This window comes from Neolamprologus brichardi, chromosome 3 (genome assembly GCF_056152115.1).
Source record: "Neolamprologus brichardi isolate AB-2024 chromosome 3, ASM5615211v1, whole genome shotgun sequence".
Classification (NCBI taxonomy): domain Eukaryota; kingdom Metazoa; phylum Chordata; class Actinopteri; order Cichliformes; family Cichlidae; genus Neolamprologus; species Neolamprologus brichardi.
This window is the reverse complement of record NC_142106.1, coordinates 36,402,365-36,417,235: the sequence shown is the minus strand read 5'-3', so window position 1 is coordinate 36,417,235 and position 14,871 is coordinate 36,402,365. Positions and strand designations below refer to the sequence as shown.

Sequence of the window (14,871 nt, the reverse complement as noted above, 5' to 3'; positions counted from 1 at the left end):
ACATAGCACCTTATAAATCTTAGCTTGGTTTTACTTGGTTTTCTCACTGAAACATTCAACCTCTCACACTAGTGACAGCAGAAATGCCGTGCAGGTGCTTGCCTACTATCGGGACTAAGGTGGGAATTAGTGTCTTTCCCAGGGACACCAGAATCTGAAATTGCTACACATAGTCAGAATCTGGTATAAACAATATGAAAGTGTGGATCCGTCCTGCCTTGTATCAACAGCTCAAGCAGCTGCTGGTGTATTAGCGTGTTGAATATTTAATGCAAATGCAGTTTTAAGGCAATGACTCATAAGAATATAAGAAGATAAATTTAAATATACTGCCTACCATTCAGGTTTATATATTGCTTCTTTTTTCATATGGCTTAACTAGCTGCCATGCTTTGACTAAGAGAATCTTCCAGGTTAAGCTGAATTTATTATTTGATCAAAGGAAATATACCAAAATTGCATGAGAATAATTTAGAAAATGCAGACATGTAAATTAAAGTGTGATAAGTGAAATTTAAAAACACATGTTTGTAACTCAAACAGTTCTCTGTAAATTATTTGAAGTTATCAGCTTACATTGAACAGGTTAATTGCCAGTTCTTTAATTACAGGTTAAGAACTGTCGTACTGTCACTTGGCTTCATTGGTATTCTGTTATGAAACCTTTTCACAAGAAGCAACTACGCCCAGTTTTGTTTACATAATTCCTTTGACAGTGACGCACAAAGGGACTGCTTAGCAAATAAAAATGTTTTAATAACTACTAGACATGACGCATAAAGTAATCTGCCATTTAACAACGGTTAATTTTTTTAATTTTTTTTCTTACAACAAAACCATTTATCTTAGTTTATGCGTATTTGGTTTCTTGTTTTGTTGTTTTATTAAACCTTGTTAATTCTCAGCACACCAGCAGTTTATTCAGACTGCTGTTAGTTGATCAGTCTTGCCTGATCAACTAACAGATGCTTTTTTGCATTGTGTTGCTAACTTTTCTCCACACGTATCATGTCAGTCTTTTCAAATCCTGCATCAGTTGTGATTATATTGATTAGATTTTTTTCAAAAAAGATGTACAAATGACCTTGTGAAATCATCACATGCATCACGGCACATGCATCTCTCAGGTCCTGTGTCAGATTTTTCCCCCTGTTCCTTAGGACACAAATTAAAGTATGTAAGATGTAAAATTAGGAAGTCCCCCTCTATTTTCTAAATATTTTCTTAAGTTTTGCTGACTCACACCTTACTTGACAAGCCACATTGAGATTGACTTGACAAGCCAATCTCTAAAGGTTGATGAGATGACTCAGTGGGTTTGTAATGAGATCTTGAAACTCCATACCAGTGAAGTCAAACATGAACGATTGTCGCTTTTAAATCTGGCGAGTTGACGGGTCTGGGTTTGTCATATAGCTCTCTCATTTGTCAAGTGGAATTTGTTTTATTTATTTATTCACTATTTTTTCACTTCTTTGCAAGCAAATGCAGAAAAGAAATTTAGTGAAGTAAAAGTTTGCTGGAACAAAATAAAGGAAAACAAAATGAAACTGTATAATATCTTTTTGAACAAACGCAAAAATCTTGAGTCACCCCTCAAATTACTTGTTATTGTTGTTACTTGATTTTATCTTTGACATTTTTTCATAGATTTAACTAAACAGCATGGGAATAAATGATGTGTTTTTGTGACAGGCTACTAATAACAAAGTGCCAAAAGATACCATTTAATCCTGATTCTTTGCTAAGTTGTCTGCTTTGTGTAGAAACAACACTGGTTCATCGTTTGACTTATGAGCATTTTTAATGCCATCCATCCATCTTCTTCCGCTTTATCCGGAGCCGGGTCGTGGCCTGGGAACGCCTTGTGAACGCCAAGAGATATAATCTCTCCAGCGTGTCCTGGGTCTGCCCCGGGGTTTTCTCCTGGTGGGACATGCCCGGAACACCTCACCCAGGAGGCATCCTTGTCAGGTGCCCGAACCACCTCAGCTGGCTCCTTTTGATGTGGAGGAGCAGCGGCTCTACTCTGAGCCCCTCCCGGATAGCTGAACTCCTCACCCTATCTCTAAGGGAGAGGTCAGCCATCCTTCGGAGGAAGCTAATTTCCACTGCTTGTATTCGCGATCTCGTTCTTTCGGTCACTACCCACAGCTCGTGACCATAGGTAAGGGTAGGGACGTAGATCGACCGGTAAATTGAGAGCGTCTCTTTTACGCTCAGCTCTGTCTTCATCACGATGGACTGATGCAGTGTCCACATCACTGCAGCCGCAGCACCAATCCATCTGTCGATCTCCAGGTCCCTTCTCCCATCACTCGTGAACAAGACCCCGAGATACTTCATCTCCTCCACTTGCGGCGGGAACTCGTCCTCAACCCAGAGTGGGCACTCCACCCTTTTCCGGCTGAGAACCTCAGCCTCAGCTGGCCTCAGATTTGGAGGTGACGATTCTTATTCCCACCGCTTCACACTCAGCTGCGACCCATTCCAGTGCGAGCTGGAGGCCATCACCCGATGAAGCCAACAGAACCACATCATCCGCGAAAAGCAGAGATGAGATTCTGAGGCCACTTAAGTGAAAGCCCTCCGCCGCCGGGTCTGTCCAGCGTTCTCCCCCGCCACCTGATCCAACTTACCACCAGGTGGTGATCAGTTGACAGCTCAGCCCCTCTCTTTACCCGAGTGTCCAGGACATATGGCCGCATCATTCCTCTGAGAATGAGTGAAAAAGCAACCAATGTTCAAAGAAAAATTTTGAAAGATCTTCATGAAGTCTACTGCTCATTACCATTTAAAAGTAAAGTACTACAAAGTCTGGCTTCTTGTAATAAAAACAGAAAGAAATGAAGGTGGCTCAAAGTGTCTCTCCAGCACTGTAAAATAAATAATTCATGAGTATTTGCCATTTGCTTTGGATAATCTTAACAATCTTGTCCTCTGTTGCATTCCCTTGAATAGTACAGACCTCTGGGAATTCCGCCTACATTTGTGCAACCCTGTGGACAGCTTTTTGTCTTTCTTTCAAGTCACCACAAACATCCAGGCACAAGATTACAGGGTACTCATTTCTGAAGCGCAACTCAACAGCATTCTTTGAGAGCCCTTTGCAATTAAAATGCTTTGGGGGGGAAAAACTATTGAGAAACCACTTATGAAGTCTGAGAAACCCTGTTGTACATCTAAGTACTGAATACCTAAATATATTTCTAAAGGTGCTACTGGCATGAAATTCTGTGGTCGGCAGCAACTCATCCCATCAAACAGGAAAGAAATCAGACCAGTAGATGTTCATATATTAAGTTTTGTGTAATAGTGAGAACTGACCCAGAGAAAAAGTATTAAACATGCTTACTGAAATGTATTTACTACTTTGTACAAAACACTTTGTTGGTGATGACAGCTTTAAGACTTTTGCACACAACTATATATAATTATCAGTTACTTACCTCAAGATGATACTGTTTTCATGACATGGATTTACCCCATCACACCTTTACCTACACATTACGCCTATTAGAAGTAATGTTAGTCTGATAAAGGCAAAACCATTAGGCTGATGATTTTTTTTATATGCATCTATGTCTTAACATAACTAAAATCACTCTTTTCAAAGAAAAAAATGGCAAAGCAGCAGCTTTTTTCATTAGACTACTACACAGATTGTTCCTCAGATCCAAAAAACAAACAATAAAGCACTTTAAATAAAAAAACAAAAACAAAAACACCACCATTGCTAGTGCAATGTGCAATGTGTGCAATGCATATTTTAATCTCATATTCCAAAATGTGGCAGCATTTCACTATGGTAATGACTGCTTCACATGTGAAGAATGAAAATTATTTGTGCTATGTATTATGATGACCTTTAACAGATGAAGGCTCAAAACCGGCTTGAGTATAATTTGAAGACGCACGTAAGCTGCACTCTTGTTCGTTAAGTTGTTTGTATGTGTCTTTTCTTTTGGTTTAGCAGAATTGTTGTTATGCAGGTTTAAAAGTATGCAGCAAGCCTAATCTCCCCTGAAGCGACAGGATCACTAATCCTGTTTGACTATCAGATGATATGTGGGGAAGTGCAAAGCAGAAAACAACACAGACATTGACACAACACTTCAAATAAAAGTTGTGCATACTGAGAACAAATGAGGCTTAATTATTCATTAGTTAATTAATGTCTGATGTAAAATTCAGCCAAATTATATCATGAAAGGTTTCAGTGGTTTAAGATACTTAAGAATGATCTGCTGATAAGTCAGACAAACACAATCTCAAAATTACGGTATAATCTGCTCCACTGTCTGTGAAGAGAAATAGGATATTTAAACTGATTCAGATATTATACAACTGGCAGGCTTTGTGTAGAAACTATGAAGTAGAAAATGGATCACTAAGCACAATACTGTGTTGAGATGAGCTTACTGCAACACGTGATCCCAGCTCTACACATAAATGATTGATCGAAAGAATCCCATATAACTTTGTGCAAAAGTCTGGAGCCGCCCTTTATTTCTTCATAGAGACAGACTTTGTAGCAATTTTTTTTATTTACTAGTCTTGAGAAATAGTATTCCAGGGTTTCCAGATGTCTTTCAGAGTTTTTTGTTGAACACTGACAGACACTTGACGCTGACTTTTGAGTCATTGGAGCATTAGAAAAAATGGCTCCTACACATACCAGACATCTTAGCAAAAGAGACTTGTACTTGCACTGCAAAAACAGCTCATTTGTCACCATTTCTTTATCTGAATCTATGACAAAGCCCAAGGATACAAATAAATAGAAAAAATAAAAAGTATGGGGGTGACTCAAGACTTTTTTACTGTATGACAGGATAAAATGAGCTATATGACAATAGAGACTGTTGGGATTAAATTATTTGAAGTGCCTCAATTCTATGCTTTAACTAAATGCCATATAACCATATAGTGTACTGTAGTATTAAGTGGACACGGCCCTGAAAAATAAGGGCATTAGACTACGTGTCCTTGGGGGGTAGAATGCTGTAGACTTTCGTTCTCGCTTGCCTGGGAGAAGGTAGATAACAGGGGACCATCTTCTAGTGGAAAGTTACTGAAAACACTGTTGTTTAGACTAGAGAGGGACCAGCAGATTGACTGTTTGATTGTAATTGATTGTTTATTCCGAGAAGAAAAACAGGAATGGGATATAACACTGTTTTATATCCCATTCCTGATATAAAACATTCTCTAACACTGAGAGAGAGAAAGAATGTGGATGTTTAGGTTTCATGACTTTGGAGAAATGGTCAGACACTTCGAGATTTGCCGGATACCCTCCCGTGCACATGTCCCGTCCGGAAGTTTGTAATACTCAAAGTGTCTATTGAATAAAGAGATTGTTGATTGAGCATTAAACACCAAGTGTTGTTTTTCCTTCAGCCCAAAGATCAAAGAATTGGGACATTCAACAAGACCAAGCACACTGAAAGACTTCCAAGCGATGCTTGTTATTGTTTGGCTACCAGTATGGTGTTTCAACACCTCAGTACAAACCTGTTGAGCCATCTCATCAACTTTAAGAAATCTAACAAATGGGGGTTGTCACATAAGGTGTGAGTCAGTAACACTTTGGAAAACATGAAGATAATAGAATTGGACTGAATAACGTTACATCTCATCTGCTTTTCATTCTGGGTAAGTTTCCTTTTATAGTACAATAATAGACAGCAGTCGTTGTTGTTTTTCCTTGTATGATGTCCAAGAAAAAGGCCTTGCTTGCTTTTTTTGTACATTTTGACAACATTTAAATTTAGTAGAGAAAGCAAAAAGGCAACAGATGAATACTGAGGGTACAGACTTTAGTCAGATTCAGGAGAATAGCATTTTAGTGAGAACATGCTCAAAGCTAAAATGTGATTGACTCATCAAATGCAAATGCCCATCATGCAAGAACTATTAAAAAAACAGCAGCTTTAAGTCTCGGTTCCAAAAGGTTAACTGACTTTTTTGTATAGTAACTTTTTTTGTTACTATTAAAATGGCTGTGCTTTTATTTTTGTTAAAAAATTACAATAATAAAGTAAACTGCTATTGAAATTGTATACAAGATCCTAACAACTGCAATAGCCGTCTTGTTTATCGGCACTTGAGAGACAAGTAAAACCGGCAACACCAAAAAGAAAACGCATAAACTAATTCCCAGCACTCACTGTGACTGTTGCTGTTGTTCTATTTTGAAACATAGTGACTCATTGACTTTTTGTTAGTCGATGTTAGTCTCATTTTGTTCATCATTTAAAAATGCAAAAATCACCAATAACTTACTGTTATTGACAAATAGTAGCAAACTTTTTGTTTCCTTAAACAGAAAACAAAGAAACATCACAGTGCATGTGTGTGTGTTTCAAAGTAACACACAGTGATTTTCTTGTACAAGTTACAGATAGATAGATGCACAGATAGACAGACAGACTGGAGACAGAAAAAAGGGAGTGTCTATAAATAAAACCTGTTGGCATGACATAGCAAGAGCGGCGCCTGTGATGTGTACAGTGGAAGAAACAGCTTCTTCAGCAGGGAAAATAAAGGCAACAAGATTTAAAGGGAAAACATAGGGAGGTGGACTGTTTGAAGGAAAGAAAGAAATGGTAAATGGCCTGTATTTGTATAGCGTTTTACTAGTCCCTAAGGACCCCAAAGCGCTTTACACATCCAGTCATCCACCCATTCACACACACACACACATTCACACACTGGTGATGGCAACATTGTAGCCACAGCCACCCTGGGTCGCACTGACAGATACATTTTCTTTTATTGTGAGATGGCTTTTTAAATACCCATTTTGTGTATTTTTGGATAGTCTGCATTTAAAACTACTCAAGGGAGACATGATAAGAATAACAACATTTGATCTTATTAAAAAAATACAAATATAAAACTAACCCCCTTATAGCAACAAATTGGCTACTGAGGCAAGAACAGTCTTTTTTTTAAAAAAACAAACAAAAACAAAACAGGATTTAACATGTTCATTTCAGCTGTAAAGTTGGCCATTTTTTATCATGGGAGTCCATGGTGCCTGATTAACTACCTTGCAAGAATGAAATCACCATTGGAGATTTTAAACGCGCACTCAATCGACCAGAAGGTCAACCACATACTCAGGGGTGCTTTCTATTTAACATTCACTACTAACAACTCACCAGTAAGCCTGCCCAATGTGGAGGGCCACGAGTGGCAAATTAATTAAATAAATATATAATTAAATAATCCATCACATGTGTCATTATTAAGATACATACATGTCTATTCATTTCATTTAAAACATCAGTGTACTTATTTGAAATTGTATTTATTTGATAGCACATTTTTGGGGTAGCTGTAGCTCATGTGGTAGAGCAGGTCACCTACTAACTGAAAGGTTGGTGGTTTAAATCCCTGTCTGCTCCAGTCTCCAGTCATCTGGAGTGTGAATGTTAGGTAGAAAGAACTTAAGAAAAAAAGTGCTTGTAATGAATGAGACAAGGTGTGTAAAGGTCTGTGAGTGCTCAGATAGAGTAGAAATACACTATATCAGAACCAATCCATTTAATGATATATTACATTAATTCATTTTAGCACTGGAGGCCCTGCGTAATTATAGGCCTACATTTGTACATAATAATTACAGGTTGTCAAAGCGTAGACCAAGTCTTGTTTTCTGCATACCACACAATGTGATTTTAATTATTGGGGGGGGGGGGGGGGGTTACGCATTCAATGCGTAAAAAATATAGCGCAGTCGGGTTAGATCGGCGGTAATAACAGTAAGCTTAAGACGCTTTATATTGTAAGGTAAGGACCCTACAATAACACTACTAATTTTAAAGGCATCAGTGGGTTTGGAGGACATTTTTCTAACGCGTAATTGACCAAAAATGTTCGAAAAGTAAAAAAAATAAAGCTGGACGATCACAGGGCAGCTTTTGAGACTAGCTAGTCCCAAAAGTCCATGTTTAACGAGGCAGCACTTTGTCAGCCACCAGGTACGCCAGAGGGGGGAGGGGTGGGGGGCGGTATATATGAAAAGAAAAAAAAGAAGGCTTGGACACTGCTAGCATAATGGACAGGTTTTTGACGGGGCTTTCACACAAACGCAAAGCAGGAGATGAAGCATCGCCAAATGTGTTTCCAAACCAACTTCCTTCCAAGCCAAAGACTAGAAAATATGGTGAAGCATATCTTCCCCTTGGCTTCACCTGCACAAGTGCCAAGGTAGGTCTCCCCTGCAGAATTGGTTTTCCCCTGCATCGGGAGCACGCGCTGGGCTGTCCAAATCACGGACAAACAGTATCCCACATTCTTGATTTTTAGTTCACAAACACTTCTTGTATAACTACTCCTGACATTTTGGAGATGTTAGCTCTTTATACAGTAAAGTTACAGCAGGATACAAATAATATCAGGCTGATCCTGCCACAATTTGTTCCCCCTGTCCAAATCACGGACAAACAGTATCCCACAATTGTTTATGTTTTTGAACCTATTTTGCACAGAGAGGCATTTAAAAAAAAATATTGATAGCAATTTTGAATATTATTACACAGGGAAAAAAAACAAACGCGATCATTTTTCTTGTAAAACAAAGGGGGGCCTAGCAAAAAAAAAAAAAATAGGTACGCGTTATTAAACGAGGCTATTTTTAATTTGTGCTGACCGGCGGAACCGGAAGAGAAAAACGCAGGGATTAGTGTGTTTACAACTCATAGCATCCTGGGTGCACTCGGCATCAACCTGCCATCAGACACATGCAATTTGCATTTGCAAGCTGGTGTGCTTAGCCTATCGTATAACAGCTTCTCTTTTTGATTTCTTTCCTGGGTTGTTGTGTAGGTGGTGGTGGAGGACTCTTGTTGTTCTGGAACCGTTGCAGCGTCGGGCCACCCACCATCTGTAGAAGTGGGACAAGGGAACAGATGGCGTATCCAAGCCGGGCTGCAGGGTTGCTGACGCTGAGCGTTCGTGCAGAACTGGAGATCAGTATCAATCATTAAAATAAAGCACTGCCGCCGTATACAGCACAGTGCGTTTTTCAGGGTTACCAATGCCAATGTGGTTGCGATAGAAGCGAGGGTGGGGGGACTGAAAGCATCGTATGTCGATCAAATTGAGGTGCAACGATCGGGCGACGATTTGACCGCTGGCATCAACTTAATCCCTTCTGACGTGTCTCTGTCTCGGTGAACAATGGTTGACAATCGCTACGCCACAGCTCTGGTCATCGCCTGCGTGTTGAGCATCATAGCCACTGTGTATCTGTCGGTGGCAATCGGAACGCAGCACTGGTACCAGTACAGCAGCCCCACGGTGCGCGGAGAGGCCAACATTTCCGAGTTGCGCTCGCTGTACGAGGAGTTCATAGACGGAGAATTCGATGAGAAAACCTACAGCGACACGCTGTTCCGTCTTAACGGGACTGTGGGCCTCTGGTGGCGGTGTGTGCTTGTTCCTGCCAACGCTCACTGGTACAAAGAGCCAGGTATGTATATGTGCTGACGTCAGTAGCACAGTGTCCTTGTAGCTTTACGTGTAGTTGGATCATTCACGTCTCAGATGGTTTAAACTATAGAGAGATGGCTTTTGCTGCTCTCTAATTGAGCATCTCCTCTCAGGCAGGTGTGACATATTCCCAGGCCTCTCCTCTGTTTTCATCACATCTCTATGCAGAGCATTTTATTTTGTTTCCCCACTACACAGACTTAGACAGGAAATCAATTCCAACCCTGTTCCTCCACTTATTCATTATAGGGTCACTGGGGGAGGGGGCTTGACCCTTTGCCAGCTGTCACGGGGCAAGAGGCTGTGTGCATCCCAGACAGATCTGCCTGTCCCCTGCAGGGCTGACACATACAAAAATTATTCATAGCTACAGCCAATTTAAAATCACCAGTTAACCCAACCCCACTAACTGCATGTTTTGGACTGTGGGAGGGAGCTGGCCTATTGGGAGAGAACCCATCTAAGCACGGGGAGAACGTGCAAACTCCAAACAGAGTGGATTTTCGCTTTCTGGTGCTAACGACCACACCAACATGCCATTCAATTTTAACCACTGTTGCCAATTAGTTTGATCACTCAGTTTTTTTGATCACCAATTTATACCTGGGCCTTACGATCACTTTCATTTGTAGGTGACAAGCCAACCGTACACTAGGTATTTCCTGTCGTGCTTAACGCTATATTTCTTTTCATAATGTGAGAAAGTTTTCTCAGGGCTTTCACATTTCCTTTACATTTTGTGTGCAGTTGTACAACCAGTTTCTCCACAGGTAGTACGAAACTCAGTGTTTGAAATGAAAATTTAATTCGAATGCACAGTAAATGGAGTATAAACGGGAGGCTGATCTCTTGTAGGTACCAAGACGGTGCTGGAGTGTCGAAGCTTCACTCTACCTCAACAATTTACTCCAAAGTACAAAGAACCAGGGAACCACAACAGTGGGGAGGACATGGTGCGCACATGTAAGCTCAGCCACAAGTTTATTCTTTTTAAAATATGCAAAAACCACACTTAGCTGTGAGAATATTCTATATTAGATTCAGCCTCTTGTCTAAGTAGTGCATTACTTACATCTGATGTTGAGTACTACATTAATCCCAGTCAGGGCAGAATCTTATCTCGCACATCCCTCTGTCTGTGTGTGCAGATCTGTGGAGGTGCCAGTTTCTGCTGCCGTTGGTGTCTCTGGGTCTAGTGGTGTTGGCAGGTCTGACTGGATTCTGTGCCTGTCTGTGCCGAAGCCTCACACCAACTCTTGGAATAGGAGTGCTTCACATGCTGGCTGGTAGGAGCAATGTTGAAATCCATACATGTTGTCAGACTGCGCAATTAAACATTTTAGTAAGGGTTCAGGGATGTAAACTTTTACATCTGAAAGTAACTCTACAAACTTTTTTAAATATAGTTCTCTCCATGGCTTGTTATTGCTTTTGTAAGGCATGAAAATCACAATGACATAATCTAGTCAGTGTTCATTTTTTTATGCACAGTCTGTGGTTATAGTGCATGTTGAGTCAATCTCACATTGTCATGACTGGGAACCAAGCAGATCTGTTGGCAAAGTGGACCTATCATGCACATTTTCAGCTTTTATTCTTGGTCACTAAGGCTACGTCCACACGTACCCAGGTGTTTTTGAAAACGCAGATTTTTCTATGCGTTTGCACCTTTCGTCCACATGTAAACGGCGTTTTTGGTCACTGAAAATGGAGATTTTTAAAAACTCCGGCCAGGGTGGATAATTTTGAAAACTCGAGAGAGAAACGAGAAAAACGGAGAAAACGCAGCGTCAAAGGTGTGCGCATCTTTTGACGTCACACTGTGCGCCACGTTATTGTTTCAGTGAAATGAATTTCTACAATACTGTTACTGTTAATTGTACTCTCTGCAGTGTTTAAATGCTTACATATACACACACAGTTACTGTCCCTCCACACATACTACTCGGTTCTGCTTCTATGCCCCAGCTTTGTTTACTTTTTCCCACCAAGGCTTCTAGACTTCTGATTGGCCAAAATGTCTGCACGGTTAGGAAGATATCGCCACCTGTTTCTTTGGCATGTTCCTAGCAGCGTTTTCCTTCATTTCTGTCTTTACGTGTGGACGGGATTATTTTTTAAAACGAAAACGGAAAATCTCCGTTTTCAAAAATACCCGTGTACGTGTGGACCTAGCCTAACAGAAACTTGATGAAACATTCAAAATAATCCTTATTTTTCCGTTCAACCACTGTCTGAAACACACTGTTTGCATTAAATTTAACAAGCAGAGTGTTTCAAGCAGTCTGGAGCTCAAGCTTTTAGCTCACAGCGAATACTTTTCCATATGAGAAGAAGGTTTCCATTAATACTATTTCCTAATAGTCGAGCTTTTTCCACATTAACCAATCTAATGTGAAACAAGCAGTGATGCTGCAAAATAATAAATATACTATCTGGACGCTTAGCATTTGACTTATTACGAAGTGAATATCAAACTATAAGCACAAAAATGTCTACCTAAACATAAATTTGAAATCTGATAAGTGATTAAACCCTAACTAAGTGTGTCTGTACGCCATGCAGGTCTCTGCACCTTAGCCACAGTGTGCTGCTACCTGGCGGGGATGGACCTGCTCCACAGGGTGTCGATGCTACCCGACAAGGTGGACGGCTCTCTCGGCTGGTCGCTGTACCTGGTCCTCATTTCTTCACCTCTCCACATGATGGCTGCCGCCCTGCTAGTGTGGGCGGCGCGCAGCCATAGTCAGAACTACTACCGCATGACTGCCTACCGGGTGGCATAAACTGATATTTAGCTCTGGATCTTAAGCCCTGTTTAGAGTCTGACACCAAGATTCATTTTCTTAATGCGTTGTGGGAGGTTTTTCCTCTACGTGTTTTTGTCTCTCAAGGATTAAGAATTTTTGCATGTACTGTACACTAATGACCCTTCTTGCTGCGTTAACAGATTTGATTTTTATCTCCTGGGGGATGGAAATTGTTTGCAAATCAGATTTACCAGAACAATATGTAGTATACGTGTGCTTCAGACTAACTTAAAACGAAGTAGAGAAGCATTAGCAGTGCCCTACTTTCATACAACATAAATTTAATCAAAATCTCCAAAGTGCAGGTCAGTCACATCGGAAAAGTAGATACATTGCGATTTAAGTTCAAGTTCTTAAATGACAGTTTACACAGGTTTCATGTGTACTGACTCCAGTTTTCCTTCCTTCTCATCCCATCTTATCAGATTACGGAGATTTTGTGATATTGCTGCTCTTCCTGTTCGTCATAAGGGCACATGCGTACAGCACATTTTTAAACATCTTTGATCTGTTGAAAATTGAACAGGATTTAATTTTATCTTTTAAAAACATCCCAGTTGTTGTCATAGTTTTCTTCAGTCCAAAATAAAGCTTCCATTGTAAAAAATATAATCAAGTCATCTGACGTATAATGGAAAATATTTTAAGTTGCGCAATTTTTGTTGATTTTGTTGATGACGTATTTTGCAAAGGAAGTCAAATTTGTAGGTTTTTTTAATTTAACAAAAAAAGCTGCACACTGACTACTGTTCCTTGATATGTGTGATTTTTATCATTTAAATGGCGCTGACAGAAGGCACTTTAGTGATAAGTAAGCACACTTAGTAGTAAAAGAAGTACTAGAGTCTGGGGAAAGTGTATTTACTGACCTCTGCTGGTGAAATTTTCTAGTCTGCCACACACGTGATTGCAGCTGAATGTGATGACGTTCCTGTTCGTTGCACTTGAAGAATGTGGCCACAGGTTTGTTGTATTTACAATGTTCCCATGACTAGAATTTAATTTAAAATTCTGTTTCAAATCCTCTGTTGTTGTTGTTTTTTTTACTTAAGTTTATTTATTTATTTATTGTTTATGGTAGTTATTATGTTCAGACTGTGTGTATAATTTGTTTACTACACGATGTATGTATTGCATTGCTTTGTTTGCTTTTTGATCACATTTATCATGTTGTGACTGATTTTTGTAGAAAAAAGTGAAAACCACAGTAGTGCTCATTTACTAATTTTTTTTTAGTTGAGCACATACATTCACAAAAGTAATTTTCTTAGTTCATATTTGGGTGTTTTTTGTTGTTTATTTGATCGATGTATGTCCCTCAGCTGACGGATTAATGTGCTGAAAAACAAACAAACTGTTTTAGTCTCATTTCCCTGGTTGGCACTATGAATGTACTTTAAAGGCCATATTATGATAAGCTACAGCATTTCTTTGCACCTAAATTAATTTCAAACATATTCTGACCATTGCTGTAGTAATCAGTAGTGAATTTCTATATTTTTAAAATGTAAATATTAAAATAATCACATACATTTGGAGAGAAAAAATACCACTATTACCCACAAATTCATGATATCTGTTTGTGAAATATCACTGCTGATAGAGATTTATGAGCTTCATGAATATCTGTGAAATGATGCACTGTTCGTCTCATTATGAAACACATTGTATTTTACACATTCACCCTTTAAATACTAGAAACTCAATCCCTGAATGCACACTACCATGTGTTGTTTGTGAAAGAGTGCTTAATCCCCCTGTTGTGAGCTGCAGCAGTTAATAACTGTGTATTTAGATATCGTGTGAGTGTGAACAAGCATAACACATGTCACCATTTCAATAAAAAGTTTTGTAAAAACTGAATTCAGTCATCAATCTCGTGTGGTTAACATCTCTTGATGCAAATTCCTGCTCATCAGCTTGTTGCTCCTGCTCCGCCTGCACTCGGATTGCAGGAATCATCACCGTAGCCCAACTGTCGCAGAGTGAGTCACTGAGTACATCCTGGACGCGGTGCCAGCCTCTTGCACGGCTTCCTTTTTTCTTTTACATTTGACTTGACTTATATTGACTTTGCTTGTACAGCCAGTTTCTCCTCAGGAAATAGAAAATACACCGAGATTTTAAAAAAAACAACAGCAACGTTTGAAATGAATGTAATTCACATGTACAGTAAATGGAGTTTAATGTGCTTAAACACTGAAATAACTGATCTCTTGTAGGTGCCAAGATGGTACTGGAGTGTCGAAGTTTCACTCTACTTCAACAGTTTACTCCCAAGTACAAAGGACCAGGGAACCACAACAGCGGGGAGGACATGCTGCACATATGTAACTTTAGCTATACTAGTGCATTAATTACATGTGATGTTGAATAATTACCCCAGTCCATGCAGAAGTTTGTGACATGCAGAGGAAGGTACTTAAATGCCTCATTTACTAATAATCTCACATCTCCCTCTCTCTGTATGCGCAGACCTATGGAGGTGCCAGTTTCTGGGCAGGTCTGACTGGATTCTGACTAAGAATAGCAGTTGTTCATCTGCTTTTTGGTAAGC

At 39.7% G+C, this 14,871-nt stretch overlaps 1 protein-coding gene across 1 annotated transcript; it reads left to right on the top strand.

Annotated features, from left to right (window-relative positions):
- The first annotated feature begins 8,676 nt into the window (after window positions 1-8,676).
- LOC102786133 (claudin domain-containing protein 1-like) lies at window positions 8,677-14,177 on the top strand. The gene is made up of 4 exons (XM_006807733.3): window positions 8,677-9,484; window positions 10,360-10,467; window positions 10,653-10,790; window positions 12,070-14,177. Exons 1-4 carry the CDS (start codon window positions 9,193-9,195, stop codon window positions 12,288-12,290), a joined length of 759 nt encoding a protein of 252 aa, XP_006807796.2. The 5' UTR covers window positions 8,677-9,192; the 3' UTR covers window positions 12,291-14,177.
- Window positions 14,178-14,871: the final 694 nt, after the last annotated feature.

Excerpts from the sequence above, each read along its gene's own strand:
- LOC102786133 (XM_006807733.3), top strand. The coding sequence starts at position 9,193 with ATGGTTGACAATCGCTACGCCACAGCTCTGGTCATCGCCTGCGTGTTG. Across the intron at positions 9,485-10,359 it reads TCACTGGTACAAAGAGCCAG|GTACCAAGACGGTGCTGGAG; the intron begins GTATGTATATGT and ends GATCTCTTGTAG. Across the intron at positions 10,468-10,652 it reads GGAGGACATGGTGCGCACAT|ATCTGTGGAGGTGCCAGTTT; the intron begins GTAAGCTCAGCC and ends CTGTGTGTGCAG.